General features: G+C 35.7%; 2 protein-coding genes across 5 annotated transcripts; one reads left to right on the forward strand and one right to left on the reverse strand.

Moving 5' to 3' along the window:
* Positions 1-31: 31 nt before the first annotated feature.
* Positions 32-12,400, reverse strand: LOC112565686 (CCR4-NOT transcription complex subunit 2-like). Of its 4 annotated transcripts, none has more exons than XM_025241329.1 (17): positions 12,299-12,358; positions 9,082-9,168; positions 7,746-7,842; positions 6,908-6,994; positions 6,445-6,508; positions 5,739-5,868; positions 5,290-5,391; positions 4,659-4,711; positions 4,407-4,502; positions 3,800-3,883; positions 3,328-3,365; positions 3,047-3,161; positions 2,714-2,870; positions 2,528-2,589; positions 1,876-1,925; positions 1,590-1,690; positions 32-1,353 (listed from the first exon to the last, which is right to left on the reverse strand). In XM_025241329.1, the coding sequence occupies exons 2-17, from the start codon at positions 9,090-9,092 to the stop codon at positions 1,116-1,118; spliced, it is 1,485 nt and encodes a 494-aa protein (XP_025097114.1). In that variant the 5' UTR covers positions 9,093-9,168; positions 12,299-12,358; the 3' UTR covers positions 32-1,115. The 4 variants fall into 4 exon arrangements, with proteins under 4 accessions (XP_025097114.1, XP_025097113.1, XP_025097115.1 ...); XM_025241328.1 differs by having other exon boundaries at positions 3,800-3,886; positions 12,299-12,357; XM_025241330.1 differs by lacking the exon at positions 9,082-9,168 and having other exon boundaries at positions 3,800-3,886; positions 12,299-12,400.
* On the forward strand, positions 12,369-20,258 carry LOC112565687 (26S proteasome non-ATPase regulatory subunit 13-like). Its single transcript, XM_025241332.1, has 13 exons — positions 12,369-12,526; positions 13,123-13,201; positions 14,149-14,183; positions 14,419-14,474; positions 14,828-14,871; positions 15,678-15,764; positions 17,117-17,288; positions 17,460-17,539; positions 17,818-17,943; positions 18,131-18,193; positions 18,642-18,722; positions 19,108-19,224; positions 19,668-20,258. The coding sequence occupies exons 1-13, from the start codon at positions 12,426-12,428 to the stop codon at positions 19,761-19,763; spliced, it is 1,137 nt and encodes a 378-aa protein (XP_025097117.1). The 5' UTR covers positions 12,369-12,425; the 3' UTR covers positions 19,764-20,258.
* Positions 20,259-22,427: the final 2,169 nt, after the last annotated feature.

Consider the following 22,427-nt stretch of genomic DNA (forward strand, 5'->3'; position numbering starts at 1 on the left):
AATCACTAAAAAAAGACCCATAAATATAAAATTCAAAACTCACCATGATCTGTATTTGGTCTCTGTGAGGTGTTCACATTTTAACAATGGCATAAAAATCACTGTACAGTCAGCCTAGGGCATGTGCCACAAGCACCCTGACAATCAACAGGGTGATCACACTTACACCTGTTGGGTGTGTGGTACAATGCAAAGTTCTTTTCTCATCAAGAACAAGAACAGTGACAATGCATGGTCCACTCCTGAGGTTCCCATCAGACAGCAGCCCACATCAAGCAGCAGCCTTCCAAGTTTGTGTAATTTTAAGCCATCTCATAATATAAGCACTTTGCCATAATTTTCTTTTTAAAAAAAAAACCCTGTAAGTAAAGGCAGTTGATTTTCTTTAAATCTTTGCTCACTTCCTGTCATGTGACCTCTATTTCTATTTTGTTTCTAATCAGCTGCGGTAAACTACTTCCAATTTTTAATTTCCAACAGTCACAAGCTTGCTTTGTCAGAGGGGTCATGGGGATAAGGGGTGTTGATGCCATCTTTGACACCCAAGGCCATTTAGTGGCACATAGTCTTTTTTAAAAAAAAATTTAAAAATCTGCAAAATACTCCTTGATGGGTTTGACACACTGGAAGAGGTTACCTTCAGGATAAGAAGCTGCCAATGTTTAATGTCCACCCTGGAAAATCAGGATCCTCAATGTGAGATTCACATGTCCTTGCCTTCCAGTGTCTGTGGGTGATGCTGGGGAGAGGGGAGAAAAGGGAGGGAGGGTGGGGAGATCAAGCTATCTGACACTCGCAACCTTCACACTCACAGATGACACTTCTCAACAGGAAAAGATGCACCATGATAAAACAAAATAAGACACAGTCAGTTCCACTGGCGTAGGTTGAGGGGTGGGAGGGTGCCTGAGATGTGCCAGACAAATGGCAGGTCAGAATGGGAAAAGGAAGCACCCCCTTCCAGTGCACAAGCACACACCACACACACACTCTCCTGGTCTCTGAGGGGATTAAAAAATAGCAAGACCATGTGACGTGCATGATGCCTGACATGTCCAACACCCTAGAAAACTAATCAGTGATGGGAATGAGGTTACATGATGTAAAAGCCTATGCTAGTGGGGTTGAGTAGGCATGTTGGGATTGTGGTGGAGGGTTGTAGGTAACGTCGGCCGGTCTTCCAACTTGTCATACTCGAGGTGAAAATCTTTTGCCACTTTCCGCCAGTTTTGTGCATCAAAAAAGTAGTATGTGCCACGCTCTGATACATTGGTCTTGTGAATGGGATCCATTCCTGGTGCTCGCGTCATCCACACGCGCTCTTCTTTGTGGTATCTCCAGTCACGATTATACCTATTGATGAAAAACAAATGTTTGACTTCCAGCAGAAGGAAAAGCTACTGCAACAAAATGTGCCACATTTTACTTCTTACCATACTCAAATAGCTTTGAATTTCTGGATGTCAAAATAAACTGAAAATAATAACCCAAAAGAAGTTAAATGTGAGAACATTTTTGTATCCTTGTGAGCTAAGACCCAGGCAAGTGATTGCGAACATGAAATGATTTACATGTGGTTCACAACTCACAATTCTGCTGCTGCTGCCAGTTGTAAGACGTCCCCTCCATTCATGTAGAAAAGAAAGAACAGCAAGTCCTCTCCGTACCGATTCAGTTTAATTGGTGCAAGCTACAACAAAAGCAATTCGATGATAGCTGAGTAGGAACACATGATACCTGTTAGATATCTGTCCAACAATGTCCTTCACAAAATACAATATTTCTAATGCATTAAGGCAACTCGCAACATAAAATGTAATTTGCATGTAAAAGATACATTATGTACCACACAATGAGATTGAAAGCAAGACCTACCTTTTCCCTGATAAAAATGTTGGTCAAGTACTCTGCAGGAACATGGAAATCTGGAAATTAAAAATCAAAAATACTTAAAACAGGGCTTCTGCTTACGCAAAAATATTGCGTACAGTACGCATTAAAAGTTCGGAGGACCCCTTCAATTTTCGTCAATGGGGTCCCATTCAAATTTGGGCGAAGAACAGGGAACCCTTAAAATCTGAAGAAGGGGTCCCTGGGACCCCAAAGAATTTAGCCTTAGCAGAAGCCCTGTTAAAATTACTTCTTTTCAAAAGTACACTACAAAAGATTAATCCCATTTTATTTTGAAATATGCAAAATGACAAACAACTGCTAGATTCTCACACCCTCATTAAATAATTAAAAAATTACAAACAATAAACCAAAGTTTACAAAAAGCCTGTGCGAACTACCTATTTTCAACAGAGAGTTCTCAGATTTGCTGTGTAAATTGTATTTCCAAATGACTATGCTGGATGATATAAAGTTGTTTTGCATTAACACTACTCTACAGTCTAAGATATGAAATTTACTGCATGCTGAATGGCCATACCTCAGTAAATCTAGCGTAAAGGTCAGGTACTAACAGACTGGATGCCGTATGAGGTTAGAACACAATAAACATATCAATATAGCCAAAGCAACAGACCTATGTCCTGAGGTCGACAGGGTGCATCTGCCCAAGGTGACTGAAATGTGCTGTATAAATTCCTGCAACATCCCAAAAAATTTTACAAGAAGGGTTACTGATTTCCCAGGAAATTACAACATGACATAAAAAGAGAAAGGTGGTGTGTGTGTCCATCATTCAAGGTATGAAAATCAGTGGACTTACTCTGGGGAATTGAGGTTGAGGCCTAACGTCGTCAGATCAATGCCAGGTGCAAGTGCAACAAGGTTGTGATCATTTTCTGCTGCTCGAATGAAAGTCAGTAAACCAACAATACCAAACTGGTCTGCAACCATTCCTTGTGGGATATTGGTTACCATACCTGAAAAGAAAGTTTTATGTATTTTCTCTGAAACCCTGAACTTGAACTGACAGATGTATCTAAGGATTTAACTTTAAATTCTCAGAAAACTGGCCATGTTCCAAGTGTTATTTGCAGTTATCTATAACACAATCATATGTGTATTTTCACATGCCTACCAACAGCAGGGAACTTACCATCTGGATGTGTCTGGATACCTCGTTTTGGTTGCCCGCCTTGTAACTTGTCTGCTGTAAACTTACTCCCATCTTTATTGCTCATTGGATCAAATCCTGTTGGGGTACTTGTTGGCTTAAAAATAAAAACAATTTCTAGACTATTTTTCTGCCATTTTATTTTCATTTATTTCATCCATACAGATGAAAGTTCAATTATGAAAACATATAAGATGAAAGCACAGTTGCTAGAAGAGCAGCAATATTAAAAAAAAAAAAAAAAAAAAAAGAGCAGAACTTACAGTTTTTGATGATGGATCTGATGATTGTGAAGGTGGATCTGAAAGGGAAAAAAGTTTCTGATTCAGATCAAACTTGATCAAACAGATCAAAGTTGCTAATACAAAACATTAACTAAAGGCAATTTATTAGAAGATAAATATTTTTTACTCACACATCATCATCTCCATTGAAAATTGATTTAGTGATAGATAAAAGGTAAAAATAATACATTTAAACTATACTGGTTTTTTTTCATCCAAATTACATTTTAACAATTGAGGGGCTTCATGTTTGTTCCAAGGTGCCTAACTGCTGTTTGTTTTGGCAAGAAGACTGACCCTTTTCTCTTTTTTAGGGGTAGTAATGAGGAAAAAGTGTGAGGAAGGGCAGTGTGTAAAGAATAACAGTAATATATAGCTACCATAACACAACCAGACCAACCAAATTCAGCTAGCCTGCAAAATGAGCTGATTCCCTAGGCTATCTACTTACTCTGGGAGCCTGGCAATGCTGGAAACTCCTCCTGTGTGATGTTGAACTCAGGGGCTGACTCCTGTGGTGGTTTACTCACCATCCCTACTGCAACAGGGTTCACACCTCAAAACAAAGTGCCTAATGGTGTTCCAGCTCAAACTTAAACTGCAACCATACCAGCTGGTCACAGCTCTCAGGCAGCATAAAAACATTTTTTAGTCAAAGCATAAAACAGTCTAAGACAGTCCTCTAGGTGCCTATTTTGAAAAATATCCCACAAAACTTTATCTTTGTTTTTAATATATTTTTCTAAGAAACAAATTTATGCTTACAAATACAACACATCTTTATTATTTCTTTTCAAGGAATTGTTGTATAACACTAGTATATCACTTTACATAAAGCATCAATGCATGCTATAAAAGAACATAAAATTCCTACATTTAATTCCAGTTCTCCATTTATTATCATTTATGTTGGCACTTAACAGTGTCTCTCACAAAGTAGGTTATAAAAACCTAATAGAGTTCCCAAGTCTTTTTCTCCACAATTATTTCTTTAATTATTCCTGTTGAGAAATATAGATATGCCTGGGTGGACATGAATAAACATCCAAACAACCTACCATAAGTTCTGTTGGCTGGTACGGGATTTGGAGCAACACTGCTGCGACTGCTCAGTGAGGGAAAGTCTGACAAATCAAGAGTTGGGTGCGAGTCAACTGGGAAAAAAAAAAAAAAAGACATTCTCAACATGATGTAAAAAACAAAAACAAAACAAAAATAACTACTCCCAACACCATCAATAAGTCCTTTGGTCGTCAGCTGCATAAGCAGTGATAAGCAGATCAAAAAAGAAACAGGGGGATGAAACTTACTTGATCGACTAGACCCAAAACCAAATGTGCTGTAACTTGTCATTGGACCTGGACTGGAAAGGAGGTAAAAGAGGATTCATTTTTTAACCTCACTGAAGTAATAGCAAAAGGTAATCTGTTATCATTTTAAAAGAATTTACTCCATGAATGAAAATTAAAATAGCTAACTGGAAAGCATGCATTTACGTATCCAATTACTTTCTACAGTTAAGGTCATAATTAAAGGTGAATGAAAGCGTGGGAAAGGGGTACATAAATGTGCAAAAATTAAACCTTAAACTCTTCGCCAATATAGATCCCAAATTTAACACAATCTTTTTATTTCCTGCCATTGCATTGTCATTGCTGTGACACGCAGAAATCTCAAATCCCAACAGACATAAAAAAGCTAGTTTTTCTGTTCTAAAGAATAAAAAGACTCAGTTTATACACACACATATATATAAACATCCACTATGAATGCAGCAGTATTTTTATAACAAATCCATCTGTAGAAGTTTGGGGGTGAAAACTTATGCTAGCCATATATTAAAATTCACCTTCTTGTCTTTCTACATAGTGCATTTTTTTTTTAAGTGTACTGCTCTTGCCAGCACCAAACATGCCTGGTTCATATGCTTGTAATACTCACGCGCCGAAACTGCTGCCAATGGTGGATCTCTTTTGCAAGTTATTCAAGTGACTGGACTGAGTCTGGCTGCCCAAGATATTGCGAGGACCTATGGCTGATATGCTGCTCACAAAACAAAAGCTACTGTTGAATTAATGTTTTCATTTACATCATATCCAAACATACATCTCTTGTGACAACAGTATTCTGCACAGTACTATTAACTGCTTTTAAAAACTTTCTCAAGCAATATTTTCCAATCAGAATTGCATGAAGCAATTCCTGATTGTGGCCCTATCACCCACTATAGGCATGTAAAGCTTTCAAACTAAGAAATGTTTCGTCTTGTTCTCACTGTAGATTACACAAATGCATATATTCCAATATTTATAGATTTAACAGTTACAAAGCAGGAAATTTTAGATAAAACATCTCAGATAAAACATCTGAGGCAATTTTTAGAGGCATACCTGTTAGGGGAGTGTTGTTGTGCTTGCTGCAGCCCAATAGGAAAGTTTGGATTCATACTGGTTGGTGTACCTGTATTATTGCGAAATTGTCCACTTCCTATTGGTCGTTGGGGCAATGTTAAATTTCCCGCTGGAATAAGAAAAGAACATAAAAAGTTACAGACCCAGACAGGACAATGTCTACTAATTAAAACATGCCTCAGAAAAAGTAGACAAAGGGAAAATATTATTTGCAGCCTATTGAGGGAAGTCAGAACTCTGATAACTCAATAATCCCTTCTGCCTCTCAGTTCAAAATGTTCTTTCTTTAATTTTCTCAGCCATGCTATTCTTTCTCTACATCACAAGGCCAGCTGCTTTACCATCATACAGAATTAGCTGCTGGTTTGGTATAAAACACCAATTTCCTTGATATTCCTTTAAGATCTAATAGTAAAACCAATTTTAATGCTTTCAGTGAGCATAAAAGAGTAGCATAAGTAACAAATACAACAGCATAGCTTGCATAAAAGAAGGGAAGAGTGGGAGTGAGAGTGTGGAAAAGATGAGAAATGAGCACTACCAGCAACTATTCATGCAGAGGCATTCATGCATACGGTGGGTCTTGTGGTATCAATAATTAACCTTTCCCTCTCTTTTTCATGTCAGAAGATGGGGTGGGGGCATTAAGGGAAGAAAGACAGAAAGAGTAGTAAATAATTCTGACCAGATGTGTAGAAGTTGCCTGCACTGAAGCCTGTCAACTGCGACGGTGACTGTGATGATAAAATCTGCAATAATGAAAATATAACAAAATCTCAAATACACCTTCAATGCATATACCTTCAAAAAGCTAAGCAACTTCAGCAAGAAAAAGGCAAAACAGAAATCATCCTTTCCCAGTTTTCTTTCATATTACTGCAGCTTGTTTATTGCATATTGTATTCTATATCCTGAACAATGCATAGCAAAAGCAGTGAAGAAGTCATTAGAAAATAGCTGTCATGCAAGGACTGTCCACTAAAATGCATTACGAGTTAATCAGTTCAATGTGACTTCCAAAACAATACACACAAATTAGTTGTACATACCAATCATGATACAGCTGCCAAAAAACCCCACAAAAAACAAAGAAATTGTTCTTCACAAATCAAAATGTTACACACAAAAAAACTAACTCATCTATTTACCCCTGGATTCATGTCTTTATCTGGCCGAAACATGCCTGAAGCAAAGAACTGACTTGCCTCGTTGTCTTCTTCTTCCCCAGGAAAGGCCTGAAATATGAATGCAGCAAAACATCTGATGACAAACACACCTTTAAAAAAGGTATCTTACACTTCTACTAGATGTTAACACTTCAGAAGGGTCTAAAGTGTTCCCTGTAAGGTTTGCTGGGCTATGTACTAAAAATTGCTATTATTTTCAATCTTGTGTAGTACATTCACAAGTAAAAAATTAGCATTACTAGCTCATTTTAAGAATACCGCACTTGAAAACAACTATGATGATAATCATGCTAATGCTTAATTTTATCAGCTACCTGAATATCATGAGACAGTCTATTTATAAATAACTATTAAAATATTGCTGCATGAAAATTTATGCTGTTTTCCAACTACAATTTATGTTGACTGATTAGTTTACTGCAGGGAATACAATAAACAGACCTACAACCTGCAAATTTGTAGGCCACAAACTCTTCTAGCAAATATTTTATTAGTACTTTGGCATTTTTACACTTTGCTTCTGATCAAACTATTATACCCACAAACCACAGATGTAATAGTGGAATCTGGTAATTTAGCCTGCATGTCTCTAGGTAATAAGAACAAAGTACAGAATCCTGTAATTTGTAAAATATTAATAACTTTTTGACAAGACCAGAACGATCTTTTAAAATTGTTATTACTAAACATTAAAGGAAATTTTGTCATTCTGTTAACATCTCGTGTAGATATTCTCAGCAATGGAAACAAGAACCAAGCACAATGACTCAACCATGATGTCAACTTTCGTTTAACATACCAACTTTCTTGACCTCTGTGGAAGGTTCATCGTGTTGATTTGTGGCTTTCGTCCTATGTTCTGTACCTCACTGGCACTCTTCCGTACATAGCCAAACCTGGCATGGAAGAACATGATCAACAATGATGTCAACACTTTCAGCCTTTGGTGTGACTTTCTCGTTAAACTTTAAACCTGAGTAAAACACTGTGCAAACACTAAAAATTGTAATTGTAATTCCTTCCCCAGACAACAGTGTAGGGTTATCAATAACAAATTAATAAGAGAAAAAAAATGTTAAAAACACTTAGGCGCAACCACTACAAAAATTACTTTTACTATTCTCAAGAGAAGGTAGGATCAGAACAAAGTAATTTTAGTCGCTGAGTCAAATTTCCTATTAACGAACATTTAAAAATCTGTATGCCACTTTTTTAAAAATAATGTAATTTTTTTTTATTATCTGCATTTGCCTTCCAGAAAAATGGCTTTCTAAACAGAGAACCATCCTTTGATGTGCATTTGATTTTCAAACAACAATGTTGCCTTTCAAAGTCTTTCACTTTTTAGGCCAAAAGTTTTAGAACACCTTGTTTTTCTGTCAAACAAAACTAGTTATAAAACCCTAACTTATTTAACACTCACTTTTTTGCACACTTTAACACAAATATAATATTCTGAAAATAATTATTAGCAATTAAAAATTAAAGAACAAAATTACTGCTTAAAGCATGATTAGAACTTCATGCTGATATACGGTCTTTTGCACCAGGTAAATTACTATCATAAACATGCACACACTCTCATTCTCTCTCACACACACAAACCATACACAGCCTGTAGTAGTAACTGACAGTCATTTTTGTAATCTATTACCACCACAAAGAATGATCAAGTAATTAAAAGTAACAATTTCAAGTTGTAAAATAGAATTAAAAACCACTCCACAACACACATTTGTGTGATAAAACAACATGGCAAACAACTGAGTTAAAATTAATGAGCTACATGAATTAAACAGGTTCTTTCCTGTCACAACATATTTTTTTTTAAGAAAGGAAGGAAGCAGAAATAAAGGACAAAAGCTACTAAAACATGGACACTGATCATGCCAGCTACACAGTGAAACATTAGTAGTGCAATTATAATGCCTACAGAAACTACAGAAAATTAAAAATAATAGCCACCAAAAATGTACCACTAGCTCTTATTTTGCACATAGGAATGATGCAAACCAACTATTTAAAGCTACAAAGAGACACAAATAAGGAAGTTCAACCGTAGGGGACAGGTGGATTCAGGGTTATGGCACCTTATCCAGGCAAAGAAACTACATGCTGTATTGATTTCCACTTACTGATCACTCATTTTGGGCCTGTTATCTACAGGCTGTTAGGGCCACTGGGAAAAGAGCTATGGTATTCTACAGTAGTTGGAAGGTAGTCTGAAACCATGAAAGTACATCAAAGGTTAGAGTCTATCAACATTGCTGTCTCTTCTACAGCTCCATATTGCACAAGCATGATGAAAAACTGTACCATCACTCTCAATGCCAGGTTGAAAAAGATAAATATTTGATGCCACTGATAATTACTCTTTAATGCTTTGCAGGTAGTTATTGATACTCACAGCCCAGAAAGAGCTACATGATGTAAAACTATGCAACAGGGTTCTTGCCTTTGCTGGTGGAGTAATGCTTGTGGTTTAACTGAATAATAACCTTTCTCCACAATCTATAGCTTTTTTTCCAAAAGTATGGTTTTTATCAATTAAGTTTATCAGACTGGCTGTAGGTAACCTACTAATGAAGATAAAGTATTTTTAGTGGCCAAGAACTATTTGAATTAAATCAGATAAGAAACAACTAATATACAATATGGAATAGAAAATCCTGTAATATTAGCCATGTTATAACTCAACAAAATGAATACCTGATATCAGTGCCACACAGATAAAAAAACACAATTAGGATTAACAGTGGCAATATTTACAACAACAAACTAGAATAGCAAACTATAAAAACTGTACATTGTGCTGAAGAAATTAACCAGTTTATGCATCATAGATGCATAGTATTTATAATGACCATATCATTCAAAAGGTATGACATCACAAGTCATTTACCACAAAGTTATCTTTTGTGTGTGTGGGTGAATGATAATACAGTAATACCTTGATTAACGAACACAATCTGTTCCTGGAAGGTGGTTGTTAACTAAAGTGGTCATTAACTAAAGCAAATTTCCCCATAAAAAATAAAGGAAATAGAAATAATCGGTTCCCAGCCCCAATTTTACCCTATTAACATTAATAAAAACACCTATCATATGATTCGAAAGGCTACACATGAGTAAATAAATTTAAAAACAAACAGTAGGGAGATAATAAAATAATAAATTTAACATAAGGACACCAACCTTTTGACTGCGCTACTTTAACCTGGGGTTTTCTTTAACAAATCTTCGTAAATCACTAGCGCCTTTTCACAAATAAATGCTTCGCTGAGCTATCACTGCACAACTGTTTTTCATTAATGAAAACAAGCAGCAACTTTTCCACTTCTTCTATTATCTGAGGCCTTTCTTCATGATCGTATTAATGCCTTTTGCAATACTAGCACCTTTAATTGCTTCCTTATTTTTCAATATCGTCGAGATTGTTGACTTGGACATCTTGTATTCCGGCTCGAGGTTGGACATACACTCTGTTTTAATGCTTTAAAATGATTTTCCTTTTCAATTCAAATTTGGTCTTTGCCTCTTTACTTCACTTCCACTGCCGCTCTTTAAATTTTTTTTTGTATCCATTATGAAGGGTCATATATATAAATTCTTAAGGAAAGTTACAAAAAACACTCGGATGTAGCACGATAAATGTCAGAAACCGATTAAAGCGACATCTGAACAGCGAGTGAGCCTGGGTCAGATTGTTAAAAAAAGCGTTCGTTAACCAAGGTTTCAATGTGAGTATTCTGAAAGCAAAAACCACATATTCCAACTGACTTATAATTTCACTTGTTTTCAGTTCTTGTCTGCTTTATATGATTAGTTTAAAATTATTATAAGTATGTCATCTAATATACATTTTATTCAACTTCAGATTTAGCAACAGTACATCCAACAAAAAAAATTAGCATTTTTTCATTTCCCAAGCATAAAAATCTATGCTTGCGGCAGTCTGCATGAATCTCATCATTCTTCATAGGCTGACATATAAATCAATCTCTCTTACGTTACAGCTTTAGCTTTTTTTGTAACCACTCTTTCAGAAAAGACAATCTGATAGTTCATGTACCCCAAAAGCATGAATTGTGTTAATGTAGACTTTGAAAATAGAACTCTGCCAAGTGTCCAAACTACTCAGTTGTTCCCTCCTCAAGATTTTGGATAATGCAGGATAATTAAGGACAACTATACTTAAATTGTGAAAAGATCTTCATTGTTTTTCTTTTTGTGCTTAGCACCTTTATTCAAGACATATCTGTAATGTATTTAATGACCTTAGCTGACAATCTTTTTTAAAGGTAATAATCTGGTATCAACTTTTAGTCTAAATGAAGCAATATTTCTTATTACAATAACATACAAATTAATATAATCTTTAAGTATTTCTTTTGTACATGTTTTCAGTGTTACACTTCTGTGCTAGAATGAAAGGTTTGATATACATATAAAACAAAACATGCAACATATAAACAAACTTTGCTTATGGAACAAACCCTGTTAAACAAAGTCCTAATTAAAAAAAAACCCAAAACATTTTACATTTACTTGTATAGAATTGATCAAAGTATACAAAAATAGAGGTAACTGATCTGCACCATCAGAAAGAAAATTTCACCATAACCCAAAATGATTGCTATGAAACAGGCTTATTACTCACAAGCATCAATAAGATACTCATAAAGTATTTTTTAAAAAAACCACAATATTTGAAAGGGCATCTAAAATTTCTGTTAAATCACCGCAACAACTAGGATTTTTATTTACGGCAAATCATGTCTACTCTGACATGCCTGCACTTTACCTGTTGCAACCATTAATTTTAAACAATAATTGTTATCTACTGAAATGTTCATGTGAGTCCTTTCATCTAAAATAATTTGGGATGTGGAGACATTTCAGAAAAACTCAAGAAGATGATATTTCATCCAGCTGATAAATCCATTCTATCTTTTCATTGTATGACAGTGGAAACACTTTACCGCAGCTTCAGACGTACCTATTAATCGTTTCTTCCAGTAGTTATACACCCATGAAACTGATAAGCTGTTATAAATAAGGCTGAAAGATTTCAAATCAGAAGAAGTAAAACTGCTACTTTATAATACTGTACAAAAAAAAAAAAAAAAAAAAAAAAAGAATCTGAACAATCAACAAACAACAGAAAGTGCGACATACTCAATAGACTATTTCAACGATGAACCAATTGAGTTTGTTTGCTGAAGACAGTGAAATAAATAATTACGTTTGCATCATAAAACACATATTCTACACACAGATAAGGAAAATCTACCACAAGCACATATATAAAGCCAATAAGTGTATCAAAGCCAACAATTTCTTGCACCTCACCAACAATTTTCTTCAGCTCATCGAAGTAGGAAGTGCTCTTTAGACACTGAAAACCCTAGAAGTCTTATTTTGCCACTGCGCATGTTACAGATCGAACCTACGTCCGGCACTAAAAGTGGTTTCAACCATGCCTAGAGACGTTGCCTCTTATTTAGCAGAACAACAGCGAAAAAGCACCGGTGAAGTTGCCGCAGACTGGGCACAGTTAGAAGAATTCTACAACAAAAAGTATGTTTTTCAATTATTTCAGTAATTTCTATATATTTTAACGAAGCACTGCTGCTGCTCATCTACCAAGCTTTAGTGACGGTGCACCTTCGAAAGGAAATCAATTGTCAATTGCTGTTCTTTGTATTTGCTATCAAATAGATGTCGATAATAATGAAAAGAATATTTGTACTACCTATTTTAAAATCTCGTGTTTTTTTGTAAAAAGTAAAAATATGCCATGGCTGACATAATTTAAATTTTGGAATTGTGATTATTTCAAGGGATAAACAGTGATTTATTACTAAGAGTATCAAGTACTCTGCTACGCTATTACAGACAAAATATAGCAAATCGCATTAGAAAAATCAAGCAGTACAATCAGTTTCAGCGAAGTATTTAATAAGTTAAGTCGTGAATTACGTAATTTTACTAGCAAAATGTGATCGTTACATATAATAAATTTATACAAACTATTCACATTTGTTGGTCTTCTTTTTATTTTCTAATGACATTTGTAAAGTCATAGCTTCATTTTTGAAGCATTATTTTCAATGCACAGTCTTTGAGCTTGGAGTTTATGTTAGCTTAAAAAAAAAAATTTTTGTCTACTGTAGACTATGGCATCAGCTCACACTGAAGTTGAGTTCTTTTGTGAAAACACCAACTTTCGCCAAAGGAGATGCACTACTACGAGTAAGTAACAGATATTTGAATAAATATTACCTTTTTTTATCACAAGGGCTGCAATACAGAAAATGGATTTTTTTCAGATTTAAAAGTAGTGGTCTTTGAGATTGCTCAATGTTTCAAACATCTGCTGGTCTCTAGGAGCTATTAGAAGCATAGCTATGAGCCAGAGGTAGCAATGGACCTGAAACAAAGGGCATAATTGGTCCTCCCTGTGTTAACAGCTGGAGATCACAATTTGCAGAACCTAGAGTTCTCTGCCTTGGTGCTATTTTTGTGAGGTTTTCAGTACGCACTCATCAATAACCCCAAATAGTGTGCAGCATACCTGGTAGCTTTTGTTTTTTAAAAATGCATCTTAATTAATTCTTTGCTTGTCACAGGTAAAATGGTGGTAGCAAGAATACAAAGTTATTGATACCTCATAGTTTATTTCCTGTTAAACTTGTAAGAGATAATGTGTTAGTGATGTAGTTGTGACTGCTGTAAAGTACTTTCCTACAACAGTGGCATGATTTGACTGTATGGTGGCCTTGCTGATTTTGTGTGCTAGATGTTCTTGAGCTCCAAGTTATCACTACTGTCACAATTGCATTAGTATAAGGAGTATCTCTTGTGTTTGATTCAAAGCAATGTTGTAAAGATTTTGAAGTGTTGTCACTTGTTTTAATGGTGATTACTGATCAGCCAAGTGTGAACACTACTTGCAACTTTTGCAGGGGCATTAAAAACTCATAAACCTCCTAATAAAGGGTAGAAGTTTTGAATGATAAAGATGACCTGATGTCCAATACCAGTACCTGTTTTTAAAAAATCAGCCTTCACCACCATAACTGTCCATAAAATTGTGATTGAGTGAAATCGATTAGAAGTATTAATGTATACTCAGATATGTTTTTAACTATGCTTCATAACATAAAAATTTACTAGAACTGTTATGTAATTTTTTTCAGCTATATGAAAGCTTCATTACAGACTTTGAACACAGGTATGCTCTCACATTCTACCTTATATTTTTAATGACATGCATTGTAATACATACAGGTATTGCTTATTTTTGTAAGCTGTGTTAATTTCTAATATGTAATTTTTTTTTAAATTCATGATTGTTTTGTTGTGTTGGTTGGAACTTGGCCAGTCTGTTGATTTTCCACAGTAAATGATTTGTCCTGTTTCAAGATAAGTGTTGTCATTTCTATCAATGGTTTTGTTTCATGCTGCAGAATCAATCCACTTGCTCTTACAGAGATTTGTGTTCTGGTGGTAAAACAGATTCCAGGTAAAGTTTTAAGAAATAACCTAATGCAGTGTGAAAAAGCATCTTTACTTGATGCTCAACCTTCCCCACAAAACTTGTCTGTTTACATGGATGAAAACTTGAATAATCCAATTATCTATTTATTAAAGTTTGAATGAATCTTAATTATTTTAGTCATGTAAATGTGTATCTTTTGTTAATGATTGTTTTATTTCAGCATTTTCATTGTTGTTTTGTTAAGTGTAAAATCATCTTATGTACATAGATATAAAAGTGCACTTTCATGAAATGTCAGCCATATTTAAAAAAAAATTTTAATCCCTGTCAAAGTTGGTGAGAGATTTTGAGCATCATTTAGAAATTTTTGTTTCCAGATCCTAAGCAGGCCGTGGAATTTATTGAGAAAGTCAAAGAAAAGGTTGGTAAATGGTCAGAAATTTATCAAATGTTAGTAGTAAAGTATTTGTTGTGATCGAGTACATTTGCAGTTATTTGAGCAATTGACATCAGCTTTGACTGGGATGCTCCATATACTAATTGTTAGTGTATTTGCACTGGAACATATCTCTGGCGCTTAAGGTTTGCTTGGGCCAGAGGGCAGTATCAGTTAGCACTTGTCACCAATACAGTGAGGGTTGGCTGCCCTAGGTTTAGATCTTGTCTTGGGCATGCTCTTCTTTCTCTGCATGTGGCATTCATTTACAGCTGGCTGCCTTGCCGTTATATAGCCTTAGTTGCTGGCTCTGTGTAAAACACCCGTTCCCTCTTCTCCTCCTTGGGCCAGGGCACTTGATTATTAGGAAATGTAAAAGGCAGCAGAAAGAGAGGGTTGAGAGCCACTTTCTACATACTGTATCTGAGACTCACAACCCACTTAACACTACACGTCACATATGGCTAAGACTGTGGGACCTTTAGTTTTATACTGGACACATTTGTGTTTGTCTTTTTGGCCAGTTAGTCTTTATGTCAATGGTGGTGGTTGTCGTCATAAAAGTATCACATTTAAGCAGATAAATATAGTATTTTCCCCCACCTCACCCCTACTCACATGAGCTGGGACTTCCTGCTTTGAAAGAAAAGAGGAAAAACCCTAGAATGATGGTTCTTTTTGGTATGCATGCTTTGATCTAGTCTGTTATTCTAATGACAAACATAAGAATTTTATTTTAATTTCCTTAGTTCACCCCATGTCATGTAAAGTTTTGATTTTTGTGCTGACAGGTCAAATCAAGTGACGAAGCAAAAGTGTTGTGTATGACAACCATAGGAAATATTCGCCTAAGGAACAAAGATTTTGATGGCACAAAGGTAATTTTGGGGGGCTTTATACTTCTTTCTTTTTTTGTACTGTGTCAGATAGTCTGACTATATCTTAATTCCAGCTGTCCACTCTCGATTGGTTAGGAATGATCAATGAATGGAAAGAATACAGATTTAACCAACTCAATCATATCTGAGTGATTTTTAGAAGTATACTTCGAACATTCCACTGGCAGCAGTTTCCTGATTGTTCCATGCAACACTAGTTTCCTCCTAACCCTCTAACTTGCTTGATGTGCTGGCTCATTTGATGTTGACGGGTACAGTTGCCAAGTGACTATTGCGGTCCAGAGATGGCCCACCCTCAGCCTGGGATACCACTGATTCGTTTCCCTCAGGCCACAGAGGGTGGCCTGGGTTCAACTTTGTCTAAGGCACTCTGTTCTTTCTCTGCATGTGGCTGGCTACCTTACCCTGATATAGCCCTAGTTGCTGTCTTGGTGTAAAACACCCACACACACACCCAGGCATGTTTTAATTTTTCTGCTTTTAAGGCAGTAGACTACTTCCAGTGTAGGAAGCCACTCCATCTACTCATATAGTCATTTTTGGTTCTAAAGTTTCTTTATTCAAGTACTTACCACAGAAAATGACAGCTGGTACCATCCAGCCTTCCTGCTGTGGGTCTGTATTTTTAGTTTTTATGAAAAACTAGGGAGGCGTACTTACTAGCTAGGCAGAAAGGAGGGGGTGGGGTGGGAATTTGATTTGTGTTCTCTCCCTGCTTTGGTCAGTGAAGAAGTAGCCAGCTGTAACTGAGTAGCTAGAGGGTGATATCTCTGTACAGTCATGCCATCTGGTAAGTACTTGATATTCTTCATGTATGGTATATTGACCTAGCTTTTTGTGATTTTTATATATTTTTTATACAAGTATGATTCTGCATTAGATAAATGTTTATTATTATTATTATTTTACTTTAAGCTAGCATGGTCCTCAGATATCTGTTGTCAATAGCTTTGTTGTTCCTGTGGTATTGCAATATATATTTTTATAATAGAACTACTGTATTCCTCTGAGAGAGAGGAAAGGAAGCAGTAATTCAGCCTGAATGTTTTTGTGCTAAACAAGCATATTCTTAAGTATCTTTTGGACAGGAAATTGTGATGCTGTGGCAAGATATAATTTCTGACTTAAAGAGGTCAGCACCTTCATGCATATTTCTACATAATCGGTAATACTACTTTCAAGCATAGTGCATCATGATAAGAGTGTAATTCTATACTTGAGCTTGCTGAAGATGTCTGCATCATATGGACAGAGAAGCTTGTTTACTTTTTCAGAGACATTTTCCACCTTTCTGCTGTTGTGCCTGAGGTTCAAAGCCTTTTTTTTTTCAGGCTGTGATAGAGGAATGCCAGGCCATTCTGGATGGAATAGATGGAGTTACTTCAGTCCACAGCCGGTTTTATGAACTGACTTCTAACTACCATAAGCTTCTTGGCAACCATGCAGAGTATTATAAAGAGGCTCTGCGATTTTTGGGATGTGTTAGTTTGAAGGACATTCCATGTGAGTTGCTGTTTAGCTATTACAAGTTACAGGATTAAGACTTTCATAATGATATATTTTGATATTATGATTCTGTTTTGTATAACATGTCAACATTTAAGAATAATTGTTTGATGTTCAATCTTTTTTATGACAAGTAATTTAATTTTGTTGTATGATGTGCTCTTCCAGCTGGAGAGCAGGCAGAGAGAGCTTTTAATCTTGGACTTGCAGCAGTTTTGGGAGATGGTGTCTACAATTTTGGAGAACTTGTAATTATTTCAGATTTTTCTTTAACGATTATTCAAGTGGAATATGAAGATAACTACATAAATAAATTTAACTCTTCTATTTCTTTTTTAATAATCTTTTAGTGATGTCTTATGAGCTTATGTGCTGTTGTGCTTGAATTGAGTTGAAATGGGTACTGCTTGCTATTGTACAGCCAGCAGAGGTTTTAATCATAAATGTCATGGTTTTCATACTTAAGCTATTAAGCTTTTCACATGAAGCTGCATAGCATTTAAAAAAAAAAATTCCTGTTGTACAGCTTGCACATGATGTACTCTTGTCACTGAAAAACTCGGACAAAGAATGGCTGGTGGACCTACTGTATGCCTTCAATAGTGGCAATATTTCTAAGTTTGATGATCTGAAGAAGTACTGGGCAAGTCAGGTATTTGCTTCCCTATTTCATTTTTTTGATCTAAACAAATAGTTTGATTCAAATATCCTGCAATCATTTTCTTAATCTGTGTTGGGTTAATGCTGAATTGTACTTCTCTCTAAATAGGAAAAACAATGTGCCATTTACTTAGCAAACTGTTCAGGTTTTGTTTAAACTCCACTTTGTTTATTTCCAGGCTGATCTTGCTGCAGCTGAGCAACAGATGAGACAGAAGATTTCTTTGTTGTGCCTCATGGAGGTACAAAAACATAGTGTCATAGGCATTAAGCAGTTTTTAATTTGTACTTCTTACATTTAAAAGTTAATTCCAGATGTACTCCTTTCACATGCATTTAAAAATACTGTCCACTAATTTCAGATACATCAAAAATATGCATAGGTCTTTTTTTATATTAATACTAGATATTCCACCATCCCACCAGAGATTTCTAATAGTCTGTCAGTTTTGAAGCATTAAAGAATATTTTCTGAAGTATTATGATGATAACATAAATTCTTGCATGAGAAGTCAAAATGATTGCATGCTGTTTCTTTGCATAAACTTGATACACAAATTCCACTGGTGCATAGTTTTTTTATTGTTGAAATTCTTGCTGCAACTGGTGACATTTAATTTGAGATAACATTAAAATTTCATATTATCTGTGAGTGCATGCAGGAATGACTGTTATACTATCTTTCTGCAGATGACTTTTCAGCGACCTGCTACAGACAGGCAGCTGAGCTTTGAGACCATCTCATCAACAGCAAGGATTCCTGTCAGTGATGTATGTTGATTTTACTGTTCTCTTATGGTGCGTGGATGTATATGGCTGATAAAAAGCAAATATGTAAAAAACTTTTATAGACTACTTACTGTTTGAGCACATTTAAGTAAAAGGTTCCACTTATGAAGGTGCAGTCCATAGAAAGAAATTTGTTACTTCAAATTCTTTAGGCCAAATTGATTTTGACTGTCTTTGCCTTGCAATTTTATTCTTTGGTTCTTTTTTAGTCATAGTGTGGATGGGTGCATCAGAATTTCAGTAGTTTTAATGCATAGACATGGATGCTGTGTGAATATATATGTATTTGTATAAAATACTCTGCAATCAAGAATTAAAATTTTAAGGCTGTATTCATTTTGCTGTTTTCAACTAATTATGCTGGCAGGTCGAGATGCTTGTTATGAAAGCTTTGAGCTTAGGTTTGGTCAAAGGTCACATTGATGAAGTGGAACAACGTGTACACATGACCTGGGTGCAGCCACGTGTTCTTGACCTTGGACAGGTAGCAGTTATTCATTGCAGTTTTACCCCATTATTCTTTAAATGTCTTTCAATACAGTTTATGAATATTTGTTGTTAGGTATCCACCAAAACATGCATTAAAAACACATCTGTTCCATGAGAATTACTTAGCATAGTTGCCAGGAGTTTTAATTATAGTCTATTGACTAGTCCGCAAATTTATGACACTCTCTATTTGTTCCCTTATTCTTTTTTGTGTCATATTACTTGCCTGTATAGTTCTCTTTCCATCCTTTTTATTCTGTCCATGTTTCCTACTTAAATGCTGAGAGCATACTCATTAACAAACATGGGTGTAATTAATGCTCTTTACAGATCATATGTTTATTATTATTAACTTTTTAACTTTTTAAAATGGTTTCATTTGATGCCCCCTTTTTTTTCTTTTGGTTTGTGTATGACATACTTTGATCAATCTTGCAGATTGCAGTCATTCAAAAACGATTACAACAGTGGTGTGAGGATGTGAAACAAATGGAGAGACTGTTAGAAGTACGAGCACATGACATTTTAACATAGTTTAGGCTACTTTGCTGTGGCTGAATAGGGAAACCCAGTCAGGTTTTGAAACGTTTTAAATTTGTATTGAAGAGAATGAATGTCTCAAGTTTGCATTTGTATTTTAGGAGATAAGTTGAAGATTCCACAGGCTCAGTTTATAGAATAGAAAAAAGAATGTGAAGACTAGCCTAACTTTAATTTCTTTTTGAGTTTCTTGAATGAGAATGCTGCTTTAAGATATAAAAGCATCTTGTTCTTTGTTAGAGATCTGGAATAAATGGTATGAAGGTACATCTTACTGTATTAGACTGGAAAGATTTGTCATAAATGCTGAGAATTATTATTATTTAGTAATCTTGTTAAAAACTCTCATGTACAGTTAGCAATGTAGTAGATGTTTTTCTTTTAACAGTTGCATGCTTGTTTCTTTATTGTAACTCAACCTATTGTCCATTCACCAAATGAATATTTAATGTTTACCAAACATCTTTGAATAAAGAGTATATAAAATATGTTTTGAGCTTTGCATCATCAAATATATGCACTTATTATGTGTACGGGTTTATTTGCATCTTTTTACATTGTTCCAATGGTTTTTAGCTTATGCTGTCACAGCATGACAGATAAAATCTCCAAGCCTTCCAGTCAACTTATTTTAACTCTTTCCCACATATATGGCTGTATCTTGGACGTGTAGTGGACTATTCTATTTCTATGTTAAAGGCATGAAACTTGACCAAAAATTCACACTGACTGAAGCATTTCCAAACACTGATCTCTATTTGACCGTAAATATAGTGACCTTTTTTAAATTTATAAATTTCCTTTGTCTTAGTTCTGCAGCAGACATTCTTGCATATTTTGCGCTCATTTGTGAAATTTATCTCCTGACAGACATCAGCAAAAACATGCAACAATCTGTTAAACTGGTGGCAGATTTTATACGAAGTTTGCATAATGATTCTAAAAATAGGGAAGAATTTGTTGCCCATGCTGACAATGATAACGTGGACGGGAATGGGACCAAAGTGACAGTGTTACACCTAACAATACATATTAGGACATTTTGCATTTGATTTGCATAATACATATGGGACAGCTTATGGCTTATTGCAGTTGGGGGCATCAATCAATAATTGCATACCATTCACTAAAGCACAAGGTCTTTGCATTACTACAAGGACTTTGGGTTGGTCATGTTTGCAGATCACTTTCCCTTTGGACAGTATGCATTTCCATGTGCTTTATATTGGATTGTATGTGTACATTTTTCTTGATGGTCGAGTTTTATGCCATGCCAGCAACTAAATATTACAGCAAGAAAAGGCTACTTTTTGTTGAAAAGTTTCAAAATAGATCTCCAGGTAATACTATACCAGCACTAGTAAACAAAAAAAAAAAAAAAAAAGGCCAACCTACGGAAAAAGAGTAAAATGAAAAGGATAGGTAATATGCTAAAAAGAGTGTTGTGGACTAAAAGGCCACCATTAAACGTAAAATATTAAATATGATGGTAAAACCCTACCAGCTTTTAAAAAATAACCATTGCCAATGAGTCTGATGTCCAGAACAAATAATGATTTCCATTTGAATATCTAGCAATTAGTGTGTGATGGTTCATATCAATATTGTTGCATCCATGAAAAATCTTCAACATTTGAATGAGGTCCCCTTGGTTCTTTCCATATTTGTTTATTAAACACTATAAAAACAAATTGATATACAAAATATTTATATTTTACAAGTATTCAAAGAAAAGTTTGTTTCACAACATCAAACTGACGAAAAGGTCATCGCATGTCTTTTTTTTTTTTTTCTTTTGTTGCGTAGTTTTTTTGTGGGGTCTTAATGTTTCTCGGCGAGGGGTGGAGAGGCATATATATTTTCGAGGTGCGAAGGGTGATTTTCCCTTCTCGCACTGTTGCCGCTGTGGTTCACGTGATCCCCAAAGCTGGTGGTACCACCGGTATCGCTTTGCTGGCAAATTTGTGTCTTTGTCATTTTTTTTCAGTCTTATGTTTATCCTCGAGATGAAGACTTCTTCTATCTGATATTTGTGGGAAGGTCCAGATGTACTCTTGGGGGTTTAGTGCATTTGGTTTTAGGTGCTTGACACCTAAAATGCAAACACGCATGATTCGGCCAAGCTTGGGCCACTGTTATTAGCTTAGCCCAAGCTTGGCCGAATCTTGCATGTTTACTGGGATAGTGTTTTTGCTTTTGTGTCTGAGTTCAGGGTGAATTTTGGGTCTGCCGCGAGAACATTGCTGATGGGAGAAGGGGGGGGGGTACGTCTTCGGGGCTGTGTGGGTGCTTGTTTGTGAAGGTGTGTAGTTGCTGAACCTCCTTCTCAGCTCTAGCCCCAACCATAGGTGGCCGAAGTGCGTCCAGTCCTGTTCGTCGTTTCCTAACAGTCCTGTCACCTTGGTTAAGCGGCTTTCCATCTTGGAGGGGATGTTCAGCAAGCCTATCCCTCCTTGTCGGGGGTGTAGGTAAAGGGTCTTGCAGTTTATTGGTTTGATCGTTGCCATCATTCCGGAGAAAACGGAAGATGGATCTTTTTATTTCTTTGATGTAGTGAGCTGGTATTTTGTCCAGTCTACAGCCTACCCGGGGCGCCCGAGCTTGTGGTCCGTTAATTACCACTGCCGATAGTTCCCATACACGTCCTCGATTTAATCG

This window comes from Pomacea canaliculata, linkage group LG6 (assembly GCF_003073045.1).
Source record: "Pomacea canaliculata isolate SZHN2017 linkage group LG6, ASM307304v1, whole genome shotgun sequence".
NCBI lineage: Eukaryota > Metazoa > Mollusca > Gastropoda > Architaenioglossa > Ampullariidae > Pomacea > Pomacea canaliculata.